This window comes from Podarcis filfolensis (assembly GCF_964270895.1).
Source record: "Podarcis filfolensis genome assembly, chromosome: 13".
NCBI classification, from domain to species: Eukaryota; Metazoa; Chordata; class Lepidosauria; order Squamata; family Lacertidae; genus Podarcis; species Podarcis filfolensis.
Window position 1 is genome coordinate 18,539,596 of NC_139615.1, and position 16,091 is coordinate 18,555,686.

The 16,091-nt window shown below is 43.9% G+C and overlaps 2 protein-coding genes across 5 annotated transcripts in view; both read left to right on the forward strand.

Moving 5' to 3' along the window:
* The window catches only part of LOC310746476 (immunoglobulin superfamily member 1-like), a 52,251-nt gene extending 36,990 nt beyond the window's left edge, over positions 1 to 15,261 (forward strand). For all 4 annotated transcript variants that reach the window (XM_083580225.1, XM_083580229.1, XM_083580228.1 and 1 more), the window contains one exon: positions 14,703 to 15,261. In XM_083580225.1, the coding sequence (XP_083436351.1) occupies positions 14,703 to 14,861 (159 nt within the window). In that variant the 3' untranslated portion in view covers positions 14,862 to 15,261. The remainder of the gene's footprint in view (positions 1 to 14,702) is intronic.
* LOC310746539 (uncharacterized protein) lies at positions 1,056 to 9,090 on the forward strand. The gene is made up of 5 exons (XM_083580417.1): positions 1,056 to 1,254; positions 1,383 to 1,418; positions 2,408 to 2,695; positions 5,596 to 5,694; positions 8,012 to 9,090. The coding sequence occupies exons 1-5, from the start codon at positions 1,122 to 1,124 to the stop codon at positions 8,122 to 8,124; spliced, it is 669 nt and encodes a 222-aa protein (XP_083436543.1). The 5' UTR covers positions 1,056 to 1,121; the 3' UTR covers positions 8,125 to 9,090.
* Positions 15,262 to 16,091: the final 830 nt, after the last annotated feature.

Genomic DNA, 16,091 nt, shown 5'->3' on the forward strand with positions numbered 1-16,091 from the left:
AACAGGGGAGGGAACCTCACTTCCGGGGACTGGGTGTGGCCCTTGGGGCTCTCCATGGGCAATGATCCTCTGCACCATCTTGAGGGCTTTTGCCTGGCTGGATTGTGTCTTGATGTAACATTGCCTCCTGCTTGCCAGAATCGGGGCTAGAGGAGTGGGGTGTTGTTAGGGACTGTGCTGAAGAGGGCTGCACTGAGGAGAAATGGTGAGAGCCTGCCCTTCCCCCTGCTAGTAATCAGGATCCTCACTCTTCCCAGGAGCGGAAGGACAGTATAGGTTTGGAACAGTGGTTTGCAGAGGGACATAGTTCCGAAGGCAGAAGCTGGGAAATACCAAATGGGGAACAGCTAGGAGGAGAAGCACTGGGAGAGAGAGAGTTAATAGACTCAGTTTCTCTGGAAAGTGTTCATCAGCTCAGCCCAAGGTCAAGAAGAGCAGATAAGGTAGCAAAACAGAAAGCACAGTGGTCACAAGATCTGGTTACAAGACATGGTAGTGACGTTGAGGACTAGGGAGGAAGTGGGGGAAACCCTTAATTGGGAGCATCTTCATAAATTGATTCTTTGTTCTCTCCCTGTGATCATTAAAATATCGAACTGGTAAGAGACTCCTTTCTCTTTGTTCTGCTTATCTACTGCCAAAGGGGGGTGGGGTGGTAGAAGCTCCTTCAGGTATACAGGAGCGAAGCCGTAGTCTACTTGATTTATCTCTTTGGAAAAAATTATGAACTCTGTGAATGTATAACCAATCCCTCAGCAGTTTACACTAAAAAGTATAATTATCAGTGATATACGGATAAAATAAGCATATTTATAAAATGAGCATACATAGCTAATTATATGCCTGGATATTCTTGCTGAAATAGAGAAGGTTTTTTTACCTAGTGTCTAAAACATTTTGGCCAGGGTGTCTGCTTAGTGTTAATAGAAGTAGTGAAAGATCCTTCTGCCTCCCTCCCTGGGTGTATCCGAAAACACATGATCATATCTATGCTGATTTTGCAGAATATGACTGCAGTGTGGAGGGGAAAAAGGGAAGTGGTTTGCAAGGCACTTCCAATGCTGCTAAGTTGTGCATTTTAAGTACATGAACTTCATGGGCAAGAACTGTGTTGCAGAGCCATGTTGCATTTCAGGCCCTGCAGCCTCCCTCGAAGATCTCCATTCCAGGGACAGCACACATCTTGGGGGACGCAGGACTACAGGGCTAGGTGCTCCTTCATCATGAGGCTCCCTTTCAACATCCTCTTTATCGGTTGGTATCTCAGATGAAAGGATGAAGGGACTGAGGGTTGTGCAACGGCCGGGTGGAAGGACCGGAGACCCAGTTGTGGTTCCTGCTGCTCAGCTACATTGCCGCTAATGCAATCATCTCCTTTCCAGGATTCCTGCTGGCTGGACAGTGGCAGATCTCTGGGGGTGAGTCTCTTTGGGTGATAAATATGAGCATGGGGCCAGAGGGAGATGGATGGGGGCAGAATGGGAGCTAACTGTAATGATTTCCCCCACAAGCAAATCTGATTTCCTGACATCTGCATGATAACAACAGAGGCCTACCAAACGTTCTCTGATCTATACAAATATTAAATGTCCAGGAACATCCCATCCAAATTGATTTTGAGGTTAACTTAGGGTAGGAATAAAGCCCTCAAGGCTTGAGACTCGGGACCTGAATGAATGCTTCCTGCCATGCTGACGTATCTGAGGACTGAGGACTGAGATTAGAAGGGATGCGGAGGATGATATATTCCTGCCATTTTAAAAGCACTGTGTTATATAGACTGCTGGTGTTTGTTTCTTCTTTTCTGCAAGTCACCCTGGAGAGAGACATAGAAATCTTCCAGTATGTTTCCAAGCACAATTCAAAGTGTTGATGTTGACCTTTAAAGCCCTAAATGGCCTCAGCCCAGTACACCTGAAGGAGAGTCTCCACCCCCACCGTTCAGCCCAGACACTGATGTCCAGCTCCGAGGGGCTTCTGGCAGTTCCCTCCCTGTGAGACGTGAGGTTACAGGGAGCCAGGCAGAGTGGCACCCACCCTGTGGAACGCCCTCCTTTCAGATGTCAAGGAAATAAACAACTATCTGACTTTTAGAAGACATTTGCAGGCAGCCCTGTTTAGGGAAGTTTTTAATGTTTGATGTTTTATTGTGCTTTTAATTTTGTTGGGAGTCGCCCAGAGTGGCTGGGGGAATCCAGTTAGATGGGTGGGGTATAAATATTATTATTATTATTATTATTATTATTATTATTATTATTATTAATCAATTTATTCAACAAAAACGGGTGTTCTGTGGACCTTGACCCTCTGATCAAAGCTTCGGTATCCCCAGAGCATGCAAATGTCTCCCACCTTTGTAGATGTTCCACCTTCCAAATCTCAGCCTTATTCTCCTTCTTTGATCTAGGACAACATAACTCAAAACCTTCCATCTCAAAGGGCCCCATAAATGTCAATCTGGGGGGAGATATCAACCTGGAGTGCCAAAGTGGCTACCATCAATCTGCACGGCACTTTCTGTACCAAGGAGATTCAGACCATTCTGCTTCAGCAACTCAGAAGATAGAAAAGGATGCAATTTTATTTCACATTTCCAGTGCCAAAGAATCAGATGGCGGAATCTACCGATGTAAATATTGCCACAACGAAATCACGTGCTCAGATTTCAGTGCTGGTGTCCAAGTCAACATAAAAGGTGAGAGCCAGGCTGAATCCTGATACGCCGTTCCCCCAAATGACACATAAAATGAGACTTTATATCTCCCACATGTATAAATCATGGGGGGGGACGGACGACTGCTTTTACTAAAGCAACCTTTGCTAACCTGGTGCCCTCCGTGTGTTTTGGTCTACAACTCTGTATGGGCAATTTATCCGGAAGATATTTGTATTTTGAGGAGATAGTCCTCTAACATGGTTTCCTTTCCTGCCTCTGTTTGCTTCCCCCTCTCTAAGCTCTTTGATGGCTGAAGAACATCCTTTAATTTCCTAGTCCTAATCTGTTGGAAGGAAGTGATATTGCTGGGTACCTTCTTTGGATGTTGGACATTGCTTTAAGAAAGTGAGGTATTGGGAGAGGTGGCTAATGAATAATCTGTACGTAGCTAGTAGCACGTAGGCGGTCAGGCAAACCACACAGGTTAGCTATCTATTAATTGGATAAATGGACATAAATCTAACATCAGGAATCACAAGACAGAGAAACCAGTAGGAGAACACTTCAACCTCCCAGGACATTCTATACAAGATCTCAAAGTAGCTGTCTTATTACAAAAGAATTTCAGAAATAAACTGGAAAGAGAAGTTGCTGAATTGCAACTTATTACCAGACTTAAAACCATGGAGAGACCTGGTCTGAATAGAGACATTGGATTCTTATCTCATTACTGGGCACCTTGGGTTACAGACGCTTCAGGTTACATACGTTTCAGGTTACAGACTCCGCTAACCCAGAAATATTACCTCGGGTTAAGAACTTTGCTTCAGGATGAGAACAGAAATCGCATGGCGGCAGCAGGAGGCCCCATTAGCTAAAGTGGTGCTTCAGGTTAAGAACAGTTTCAGGTTAAGAACAGACCTCCGGAACAAATTAAGTTCTTAACCCGAGGTACCACTGTATACATGACAAAGCTATTCTTAGCCATCCCACCCCTTGCTTTTTCCTGTAAGACCAACTGCAGTCGTCAACAGGTTTACCACACCTATCAGCCAATCACCCATTCCTGCCACCCTTCTGAGTAATACCCCTCCCCACCCTCTCACTATATAAAAGGGTCTGGTGACTTCTGTTTCAGTGTATTTGAAGAAGTGTGCATGCACACGAAAGCTCATACCCAGAACTAACTTAGTTGGTCTCTAAGGTGCTGCTGGAAAGGATCTTTTTATTTTGTTTCGACTGTGGGCATAGTGTTAGGGAGAAGCTCGTGCATGGACTGACGGCCGTGGGGCCGTGCAACCTGCGGCTACCTGGGGGGGGGGTGGTCACTTCACCACTTCTTTAGGGTTTCCAAGTAGCAGATTGAAGTGCTTGCTTGGTATGTACAGTATTTTTCGCTCTATAAGACGCACCAGACCATAAGATCGCAGCTCAGCAATCCCACTTGCTGTCCCGGCTTATGGGATAGCCGCGCACAGCCTCTCCCGGGCAGCGGGATGAAGGCTCCTGTTGCCCGGGAAAGGCTGAGCGTGGCTAAGGCTCCCCCAAGAGCCGAGCTCCCTTTAAAGAGCGCATGGAGTGTGTGTGCGGCTCTTTAAAGGGAGTGCTGAGCAGAGCCTCCCGCCTGCATTCGCTCCATAAGACGCACACACATTTCCCCTTACTTTTTAGGAAGGGAAAAGTGCGTCTTATAGAGTGAAAAATACGGTATATATTGCTTGCTGTTTAGAATAAAATATTTAATCTTCTCACTCACTTGTGTTTGTCTTGCCTCTGAATCTCAATTAAAAGAACCACCTTGCATTTGGCAAGACAAACTCCCATCAGCCTCAGTCAGCAGAGCCTGCTTGGAGTTTCAGTCCAAAACATCTGGAGGTCACCAGGTTGGCAAAGGCTGGACTAAACTATACAGTGGACTTTAGGGTCTCTCTCCTGCTTTGCATCCCACTTACATGTCTTGGCAATTTTCATGAATGAAGGCAATTCTCAGTGGCTGGTTTTAGCAGGAGCAGTCTTGCATGCATGCCTTTGAAAAAGTGTTACAAAGCATTCTAAAAAAAGAAAAAGAAAGGCATTTACAGTTAAACACAATTATTTCATCTCAAGATTGCCCTGTAACAGTGCTCTTCAGCCACCAAATGTTTTAGAATTTCTCCTGAAAGTTCATGATTTTGGGGACAGGGTGTTGGGTGGCTTTGGAGGGCAGGATGTGATACTATCTTATTAGTTATCTGTCCTCTTGCTCACTTGTGTGAGTTAAACATCTAGTTAAAGGTAAAGGTAAAGGGACCCCTGACCATTAGGTCCTGGTGAACCAGAGCATCACACGGAAACGCCGTTTACCTTCCCGCCGGAGTCGTACCTATTTATCTACTTGCACTTTGACATGCTTTCAAACTGCTAAGTGGGCAGGAGCAGGGACCGAGCAACAGGAGCTCACCCCTTTGTGGGGATTCGAACTGCTGACCTTTTGATCAGCAAGTCCTAGGCTCTGTGGTTTAACCCACAGTGCCACCCATGTCCCAACAAACATCTAGTTAGCAGAGTTTAAATTTACCTTTTGCAGCATGAACTGTGGAAGCTTCTGGGACACGGTTGCTTAACCTTATTAGTAATTATCCAGGATGCTTCAGCAGATTGGATCTTCTCCTTTTTATCCCTCTACACAAAATTAACACAGAGAAGTCTGTCATGTAAGAATAAAAATAGAGTTTACTTACATAAAGCTTCAGGCTCGATAGAAGCAGACAGTAGCAGTGAAAGCAAGTCTGGCAGAATCTACTCGAATGTTACAAAAATACATGGTAAAGATCAAAATGGAGTCTCTGCTCCATCTTTTCTCTTCCCCCATAGCTTGCAAATCATTCCCATTTCACAGAGCCAGACTACTGCATAAAAATCAAAGGATTAAACATTGCTTTTCCTCTCTTTTCCCCTAGGGACAGCTAATCCCAAGCCTTCCATTTCAGTGAGCCCAGCTGATGCAGAAATAGCACAAAATGAAGTTTGGGAAAAGGGAGAGAATATGAAAAAATCAGGTTTGTCATCCCTACATTAGAAGCACCATCGTAGATGGTAAAATAAAAATGGTAGAACAGCAGTAGGAAACAATTTTCTCTCCCCCCCTCCCCCCGCGCGGGGTCTAACCCCTTAGTTATGCTTTGGGTAAGAGGACGCCTTAGTACCCAACTATTGGGAAGATAATTTCATCATCAAACAATTTGCGACAGAGAGTTGTTTTGCTTCCCCATTATTTTCGAGGCACCTCAATATTTTTGCTACATTTCTGTCATTCTCCTATTTCCCCTGCCTCCAGTGGAGTAGCTAGCCGCTCAGGTACCTGGTGCAGGGGTGTGTCCTGCAGCTGGGGGCGGAGCCTCTCTGCTGCCCCCCCCCCCTCAGCTGCAGGGCGGCTGAGGGAGAGGCAGGAGGTAGAAGAAAGTCCCACACTGCCATTTCAGGCAGCACGGAACCTGCAGGCGCCTAAGCCACCATATCACTCCTAAAAAGTTTCGTGAGCCCAATTATTATTATTTTTAATTCATTTTGTCACCCCTCAGTGATGACACCTGGGGTGGACCTCACCCCCCTTCTTCTGCCACTGCCTGCCTCCCACTGCTTTCTCTCCGCCATTATCTATATTCATCCTGCCTGACACTTCCTCTCTCGTTCTGCTTCCCTTTTCTTCCATCTTGTTCTGTTTATTTTGGTGACACAACATCTGAGGGAGGCGTGCCCACTGCTTTTGCAGAGGGAGGGAGGAGCTGAAAATAAATCTTGGGAGGAACAGGATGCTTAGTCTGCATCAGCAAGAGAGCCAGTGTGGTGTAGTGGTTAAGAGCGGTGGACTCGTAATCTGGTGAACCGGGTTCGCGTCTCCGCTCCTCCACATGCAGCTGCTGGGTGACCTTGGGCCAGTCACACTTCTTTGAAGTCTCTCAGCCCCACTCACCTCACAGTTTGCTGTGGGGAAGGAAGGGAAAGGAGAATGTTAGCCACTTTGAGACTCCTTCGGGTAGTGATAAGGCGGGATATCAAATCCAAACTCCTCCTCTTCTTCTTCTTCTTCATTAAAGAACTGAACATGCAGCTGAGCTCAGGTCAGTGGGAGATGTAGGTACCCAGAGAAGGAAGGAAGCCTGTTTCAATGTTTTCTTGAGTATACTTTGGACATGTAGAGTATATAATGGCCTTTGCCATTCTTACATATGATTGTGCACACTAGCAATGGAAATCTCCAGGGCTGTGTATAGTTTTTCTTTACAAACAAATGCACACAACCTACACCAGGGTCAGCAAGGTTTATCTTGCCTGGGCCAGATCGGTTCCGAGGGAGATCCCTCCGTGGGCCTGATCACGCGCACCCACAATTTTCGGCATCTGCACAGATGTGGTTTTCGGCATCTACGCGTGCGCAGACGTGCTTTTCGGCGCTGCAGACATGCTTTTCGGCACTGCAGAAGGGAGTCCCCACGCCGCACTGCAAGTCATGAGCCGGTCAAACGACCTCCACGGGCTGCTTCAGGCCCATGAGCCTTAGATTGGTGACCCCCGACCTACACCAATAATATTATTATAGTTTTTTGTGGGGGAAACCCCTCACAGCCTAGAAATTAGTGAATGGTAGGATTTTGATTACTTGGGATATGAATGGAGAATACAATCTGCAGAGGAATTCCTGGGCTTGCCTATGCAAAAATGACCTGGCCAAGCTAGGGCCATTAAGAAACAATACAGGGCCATTGAGAGCCATTGGCAATGCAAGAGAACTCCCCACCACCACTTGCCCTGAGGTGTGAACAGCGACTAGGAGTCTGGAAGGCTGACAGGGTAACAAACTGGGATCCATCTTGGGCAGGCTGGCTGAAGGCTGGCATAGAGAGATGCCTTACATTCCATGGCTGTACTGCTGTGTAGGACAACCTCCTCTTGGAATGACCAGGCATGCTGATGTGCCATGCACACACGCCGCAGTGATGTCAGCACACCCCAGGCACCCACTGTCACTGGGGCAAGGTGGCGCACCTGGCAGCAGTGACGGGTGAACCCTGCCACCCAACCATGGGTTGGTTGCTGGTCAAACATGGCTAGCGTATAGGGGAAGGTGTGTGAGAGGCAGAAAGTGAGACAGAGAAGAGAAGAGAATCGTGATGTGTAGTAGAATGAATGGAAGGGCTTTGCCAAAAGGGATATGGAAATGCCTGCAAAGGAACGGGGGGGGGGGCTACATGGAGGCTGGAGAGATAGATGAAATAGCAGAACAATAATTTTGGGTAGCCTCTGGACGTGTCTGCGTGTGGTTTGGTAAGCACCGGCAGCATTCCAACTTGAGGTATCCTTTTCACGGTTTTACAGGTGGATATTCAATAGCCATGTGGGCAGGCATTGCTGCCAGTGTTTTCCTTCTGGTCCTCCTCCTCCTGTTACTTGCCTTCATATTGTCCAAGAAAAGAAAAAAGGGTGAGTGAGCTTCTGGATGGGTTGCTTCACAACAGCTGTGGTTAAAAGGTGCTAAATCTTTACATCCTGTGCCCCTTAAAGTCCCACATGAGAAGATATATTTAAATATGTTCCAAAGCTGCTGTTAGGGAGAAAAGGCTTCTCTTAAAAACAACAACAACAGCATAGACTTTTATCCCTTATAGTTGAGCAGATAGGTTTGAAGGTTTGGGGGCGATGTCTGGTGAAATCTCAAAAGCTTGTGGGTGGGCATGAGCAAAGCAAAATTTCTTATTATTATTATTACGTATTTATTTACGTAATATTTGTTAACTAATGAACAAACAAAAGTAAGATGCATGTGATAAATAATAGCACAAAATTGACAGCACACACACCAAGTGCCAGTACGATGGATTTAATACGGTGATCTAACAGAAGAGTTATAAATTCTACCCCTTTATTGGATGATCTTTCTGGGTTGTTTTATGATGGTCCTTTTACTGTTGATTTCCATGTAAACCAACCACACACTATTATTATTATTACTACCATCAGTGTAGTAGTAGAATCCCATAGAAGTAGTACTCTTTCCCCACCCCATTTCCCCCACTGCCTCTTCGTTCATCTTCAATCTTGGGTGGTTGGGAGTCAATCTGTGGGAAGCTTTATCATCCAACTTCCTCTCAGTGACTGCCTGGTTGGCTCAGCTCTCCCTACTCTCAAGACAGCCCACTTTCAGGGCTTCCTTCAGCAGTGTTATCTATTGGGTTTAACACATTTGATGTTACAAGGCGCGTTCTAACCAATCGTATAAGTGTTGATAGACGAACGTTCTAATGGCAAGTAAGCGCATGCACTTTCAACTGTCAACTGTCAATGGTCAGTTCATGCTCGGCATTATTATTGTGTTGTCCAGTCAGTTCGGTTCTTGTGTTCCTATGAGTGAGCTGTTGTCACTGACAAATGTTAAATAAACATAGTTGAGGAACTTATACTGCCTTGGGCTTCTGGCTTTTCCCAAACATTTAACAAGCAGAAATATTGCTTTCGAATCCCCGCGGCGGGGTGAGCTCCGGTTGCTCGGTTCCAGCTCCTGCCAACCTAGCAATTCGAAAGCACGTCAAAGTGCAAGTAGATAAATACCGTACTTTTCGCCCTATAGGGCGCACTGGCCCATAGGGTGCACCTCGTTTTTTGGGGGGGAAATAAATTTTAAAAAATTTATTTCCCCACCCCAGCCCCCAGAACAGGCTGCTATCCGCAAGCCTTGGGAGCCCGGCGGGAACTCCCACCGGGCTTGCAAGGCTTGCAGATAGCTTCCTGAAGCCTGGAGAGCGAGAGGGGTCGGTGCACACCGACGCGTCTCGCTCTCCAGGCTTCAGCGAAAGCCTGCATTCGCCCCATAGGACGCACACACATTTCCCCTTCATTTTTGGAGGAGGGAAAGTGCGTCCTATAGGGCGAAAAATACAGTAGGTACTGCTCCGGCGGGAAGGTAAACAGCGTTTCCGTGCGCTGCTCTGGTTCGCCAGAAGCGGCTTAGTCATGCTGGCCACGTGACCCAGAAGCTGTAGCCGGCTTCCTCGGCCAATAAAAAGAGATTAGCGCCGCAACCCCAGAGTCGGTCATGACTGGACCTAATGGTCAGGGGTCCCTTTACCTTTAATATTGCTTCCACCACATTTCCCATGTTGCAGAGGAGGCCATTGGCTTCTAACCACCACCATCCCCCCCACCATCAGATCCAGAATTAGGATAGCAATCTTTGTGGTGAAAAAGAAAAAGTCTTCATACCATTGAAGAAAATCATTATTTCAGCTTCCTTAGTAGTGAATGTTTTCAGTGCTAAGTATAAGGTTACCAGATTTTTTTCAATGAATCCAGGGACACTTTTCAACTGCAATTGATTTTGTTTTTTTTTATATAAATTTTTTATTGATTTTCCAACACATATTAAAAAAACAATACAAGACAATACATAAACAAACAAACATATAACCACGTATAATTTCTTAACCTCTTTTTCTTAAACCTTGTTTCAGCGACTTCCCCATACCTCCCTTTTCTGCATCCCTGTTTTAAATTTTCCCAGCAACCCCTAATTTCAATACTTATAATACAATTTCTGATCTTTTTCCTCTTATCCAATTACTTGTCACTTTACTTACTTATAATTCACTTTCTTTAATCCTTTTTCTCTTACCCAATTATTTAATCCTTTTTCTCTTACCCAATTATTTGTCACTGCAATTCTGTTTTACCTTACCCATGACATTTTAGCATTCATTAATTTTACAACAGTTCTTAAGATACACTTTAAATTTCTTCCAATCTTCTTCCACCGTCTCTTTCCCTTGGTCACGGATTCTGCCAGTCATCTCAGCCAGTCCCATATAGTCAATCACCTTTGTCTGCCATTCTTCCAGCGTGGGTAGCTCTTGTGTCTTCCAATACTTTGCTAAAAGAACTCTTGCTGCTGTTGTCGCATACATAAAAAACGTCCTATCTTTCCTTGACACCAATTGGCCCACCATGCCCAGGAGAAAGGCCTCTGGTTTCTTCACGAAAGTGCATTTAAGCACCTTTTTCATTTCATTGTAAATCATTTCCCAGAAGACCTTGATCCTTGGGCACGTCCACCAAAGGTGGTAGAAAGTACCTTCCGTTTCCTTACATTTCCAACATTTATTATTGGGCATATGGTAGATTTTTGCAAGCTTGACTGGGGTCATGTACCACCTGTAGATCATTTTCATAATGTTCTCTCTTAAGGCATTACATGCCGTAAACTTTATACCGGTGGTCCATAACTGTTCCCAGTCAGCAAACATAATGTTATGACCTATGTCTTGTGCCCATTTAATCATAGCTGATTTGACCGTCTCATCCTGTGTATTCCATTTCAACAGCAAGTTATACATTCTTGACAGATTCTTAGTATTGGGTTCCAAAAGCTCTGTTTCTAATTTTGACCTCTCCACCTGGAAGCCATTTTTCCTGTCCTGTTTGAAGACTTCATTTATCTGGTAGTAATGAAGCCAGTCTCTTACTTTAGACTTTAATTTCTCATAACTCTGCAATTTCACTCTTCCCTCCTCATGCTCTATAATTTCCCAATATTTTGGCCATTTGGATTCCATATTGAGTTTTTTCACTTCCTTAGCTTCCATTGGTGACAACCACCTAGGGGTTTTATTTTCCAACAAGTCTTTATACCGAATCCAAACATTATATAGTGCTTTCCTAACAATATGGTTTTTGAAACCTTGATGGATTTTAACCTTGTCATACCATATATATGCATGCCAGCCAAATCTGTTATTGAACCCTTCCAAATCCAAAATGTCTGTGTTCTCAAGAAGCAGCCAGTTTTTCAGCCAGCAAAAAGCCGCTGATTCATAATACAATTTTAAGTCCGGCAGGGCAAACCCCCCTCTTTCTTTTGCATCAGTTAGTATCTTAAATTTTATTCTGGGCTTTTTGCCCTGCCAGACAAATCTAGATATGTCTTTTTGCCACCTCTTGAAACAGTCCATTTTATCCACAATCTGCAATGTTTGAAACAAAAATAACATTCTCGGCAGAACATTCATCTTAATAACAACGATTCGGCCTAACAAGGAAAGTCTCAAATTTGACCATATTTCTAGATCTTTCTTCACTTCTGTCCAACATTTCTCATAATTATCTTTAAATAAATTCACATTCTTAGATGTCAAATTAATCCCCAGGTATTTCACCTTCTTTGCTACCATTAAACCAGTTTCACTCTGGAACTTCTCTCTTTCAGCAACTGTTAGATTTTTATCCAGTACTTTCGTTTTTTGTTTGTTCAACTTAAAACCTGCTACTTGACCAAACACTTGTATTAACTCTAAAACTCTTCTCGTACTAGTGTCTGGCTCTTGTAAAGTTAATACTAGGTCATCTGCAAACGCTCTCAATTTATATTGTTTAGCTCCGACCTGAATCCCTTTAACCAGCTGGTCCCCTCTGATCATGTTTAATAAAACCTCCAGGACAGATATAAAAAGTAATGGGGATATTGGGCACCCCTGTCGTGTCCCTTTTTCAATAGCAAATTCTTCAGTAACCACATTATTTACAATCAATTTTGCTTTTTGTTCAGAATAAATTGCACCTATACCATTCTCAAAACCTTGGCCTACCCCCATCCCTTGGAGATTCTTTTTCATAAAGCTCCAAGAAATATTGTCAAAGGCTTTCTCCGCATCCACAAATATTAATACTGCCTTGGTATTAATATTAACTTCTAATAACTCCATAATGTCTATTATATTTCTCACATTGTCTGACAGATGTCTTCCTGGAAGAAAGCCCACTTGGTCTTTGTGAATCTCCCCCACCAAAACTCTTTTCAGTCTTTTTGCCAAAATGTCTGCAAAAATTTTGTAATCCACATTGAGTAGTGATATAGGGCGGTAGTTCTTAATCTGGTTCTTCTCAGTCTCTGATTTTGGTATAAGTGTAATATACGCTTCTTTCCACGATTCAGGTGCCTTCTTCCCCTCTAAGATTTCGTTACAGACCTCCTTCAACGGTTGTATAAGCCATTCTTTCAAAGCTTTGTAGTATCTGGAGGTTAGTCCATCAGGTCCTGGAGATTTTCCCAATTGCATACTTTGAATGGCTCCCTCGATTTCTTGATCAGTTATCTTCTGGTTCAAAATCACTTTACTTTGTTCAGAAATTTTTTGTAATCCATATTTTTTAAGAAATTCTTCTATTTCTTTTTCATTCACCGGCCCTTGTGCATAAAGCCTCCTGAAATAACTCTGAAAACAGTTTCTAATCTCATTTGGTTTATAAATGTTCTTTCCCTCAACTTCTAGATTTGTAACCATATTTTGTTTTTGTCTCTTCTTCAGTTGCCATGCCAGAAGTTTCCCACATTTATCTGCCGATTCAAATGTCTTTTGTCTCATTTGTTTTATTTTCCATTCTATCTCTTGATTCATCAATTCCATATATTGGCTCTGGTAAAACTTAATTTCTCTCAAAATTTCATGTGACTTTGGTTTAGATCTCAATTTTTTTCTCCTTCTTTTATCTTTTCCAAAATCTTATCTTTCTTCTCATTCTGTCTCTTCCTTTTTATGGCATTCTGTTGTATTAAAAATCCTCGCATAACGGCTTTGCTTGCGTCCCAAATTACTCTTTTTTCCACTTCTGTTCTCAGGTTTATCTCAAAGTAGTCCTTTACCACTTTCTGGGCCTTTTTATAGACCTCTTCATCTCTAAACAGGGAGTCATTCATCCTCCATCTAAAGGAGCCAGCTGTTGTTGGGTTCATCTCCATCTTTACAGCATTATGGTCGGAGCAAGTCTTTGGGCAGATTTCCACTTTCTTGATCTTTGATGCCATCCCACTAGTTACCCATATCTGGTCAATTCTGGTCCAAGTCATTTTTGCCTCAGAGAAAAAAGTTCCCTCCCTCTCAAGAGGGTTCCTTGTTCTCCAAATGTCAATCAGGTTCATATTGTCAGTCATTTAAAAAAAAGTCTTTGGTAGTCTCCTCAACTGCAATTGATTTTGTATGGGGACTGATTTGTAAATCTGGGGACTGTCCCCGGGAAACAGGGACGTCTGGTAACCTTAGTCAAGTAAGAGAGATGAATTGGGTGGCTTCCTCTATCCAGACAAGGGTCTTGGAGGTTGTACTATATGGGCCAGTGAGTGGGGTGGTGGTGGTAGCAGCATCCATAACTTCAATCTGAAACCAACTGGGTGAAGAATCTCACAGTATGTCTCTGCTCTACAGGTTCCACGGCCAATGACCAAGCTCAACAAGTGAACATAGTAAGAAACATTCCTATGAAACAAAACATTTACAACTGTAAACCTGGTGGGAGGGAGACAGAACATAACATCAATGCAACATCCTCTATCTGTCTAATTTATAGGGGATGTGGGTGGCGCTGTGGTCTAAACCTAGGGCTTGCCGATCAGAAGGTTGGCTGTTCGAATCCCCGCGACAGGGTGAGCTCCCGTTGCTCGGTCCCAGCTCCTGCCCACTTAGCAGTTCAAAAGCACGTCAAAATGCAAGTAAATAAATAGGTACCGCTCCGGCGGGAAGGTAAACGGCGTTTCCGTGTGCTGCTCTGGTTCGCCAGAAGTGGCTTAGTCATGCTGGCCACATGACCCGGAAGCTGTACGCCGGCTCCCTCGGCCAATAAAGCGAGATGAGCGCCGCAACCCCAGAGTCGGCCATGACTGGACCTAATGGTCAGGGGTCCCTTTACCTTTACCTTTACAGGTGTTATTTGATTAGGGGTGGGGCAGAGGGCTAGATATCAACCTCCAGATCATTGGTTGGTATCCTTGGATGTCTTGAAATGGCTATCCCAAATTCTTGAAGTTTCTCTGTAATAGGGATGGGATACCAGATTATTATTTTTTACTCCATCTCCCATCAGCCCCAGCCATCATTGCCAGTGGTCAGGGATGATGGGAGTTGTAGTCCAATCATGTCTGGAGGGTCGCAGGTGCCCTATTCCTGCTTGGCAGCACTCCCCTTTGTTTTTATTGTAACTCCAGCAGAGGGAATGGCAAGATTGCATCTCCTTCTTCTTCCCTCCATAGCCCTTGCAGTCTGAGCCTGAAGAAGACCCTGATGGAGTTTCCTATGCTGTACTGAGCCACAGCTCATTGAAAACCAAACCAGCACCCAATGCAGATGGGATCCCTGAGTCGTGTACGTATGCAACAGTGGCCAAAGGCAGAACCAAGGAAGGTCAATAGGCAAGGCGTCACAAAGGAATGCAGCCCTCAGACTGAAAAAGATTCCCTAACCCTGGCAATACATCTTCCCTCCCTAATGGAGGCTGGTTGAGAGCCAAAGACTCAAAGGAAGGAAGGAAGGAAGGAAGGAAGGAAGGAAGGAAGGAAGGAACTAATAACCAATAACCAGCTGCCATAAAGGAACAGTAACATTAGGCATATCCTCCCCATGTAAATACATTTGTCCCAATAATCACATAATGCTTTTAAGATGCCTCTAATCATTTTACTATAATGTATTACTTTGTTGTATTTTTGGCATGTTTCATTTTATTCATGACTATTTTGTATGAATAATAAGAATGAAAAATGGTCTAGAAACATTTTAAATAAATAATCTCCTTTTCTGGTTTTAGTGCAAGTTGTTGTTGCTGTTAGTGCAATGTTAAATTCTAAATGACCCTGGACTATTGGGGGTTGCTAGAGACTCCTCTTTGTCCCTCATAGGAGTTACTATGTATATAGTCCTGGAAGTTTCTTGATAAGGTTGTTGTTGGGTTTTTTTTGTCACTGTGTGACTGGAGACAATCTCTCAGGACTCATCTAGACTTATCCAATTGGAAAACCCAATCTTAAGTAGCGAATTAGAGCAAATGTCAATTGGGTTTTCCATGGATTGATATTTGCTCAAATTTAGTCCCAAAATGTGGGGGGGTTTCTGGGGAAAGTGGCAGGACAAGAGCAGAACCACTCCGACCCATGCCTAGAAAGCACAAAACATGCAGAAAACCTGGAGTATTATTCCTATGAAATCCCAAGCCATTAACTTACATTACAGACAGCGCCTCCACAGGCCACCAGCGTTACAGCATCCCGGTCATTTGACAGCGCTAACAAGCTAACTTGGCTTGTCTGTCAACGCTGTGGGGTGCCCAGTTGAAAGAGGAAGGTATTGATTTATGCCAGATAAGCTCTATCACTGTTTCTCCTATGCAATAAATGAAAACACACCTTTTTAAAAAAGGAAAATAGATGACAAAACGAATTGAAAGTTCTTTCCCCCGCTCCTTTTGTGAACTTTTGCAACTGATAAAGATCCCTCTTCTGCCTGAAGCTACCCTGTAACCCAAAAATAGATATTTGCAACTATGTTTGGAACAGAATCTCAAATGTAACTTAATTTTCAAACTGAAAGTCACTGTAACACATGCAAATCACAAATGTACATTTATTTGCCAAGCTGATAGACAT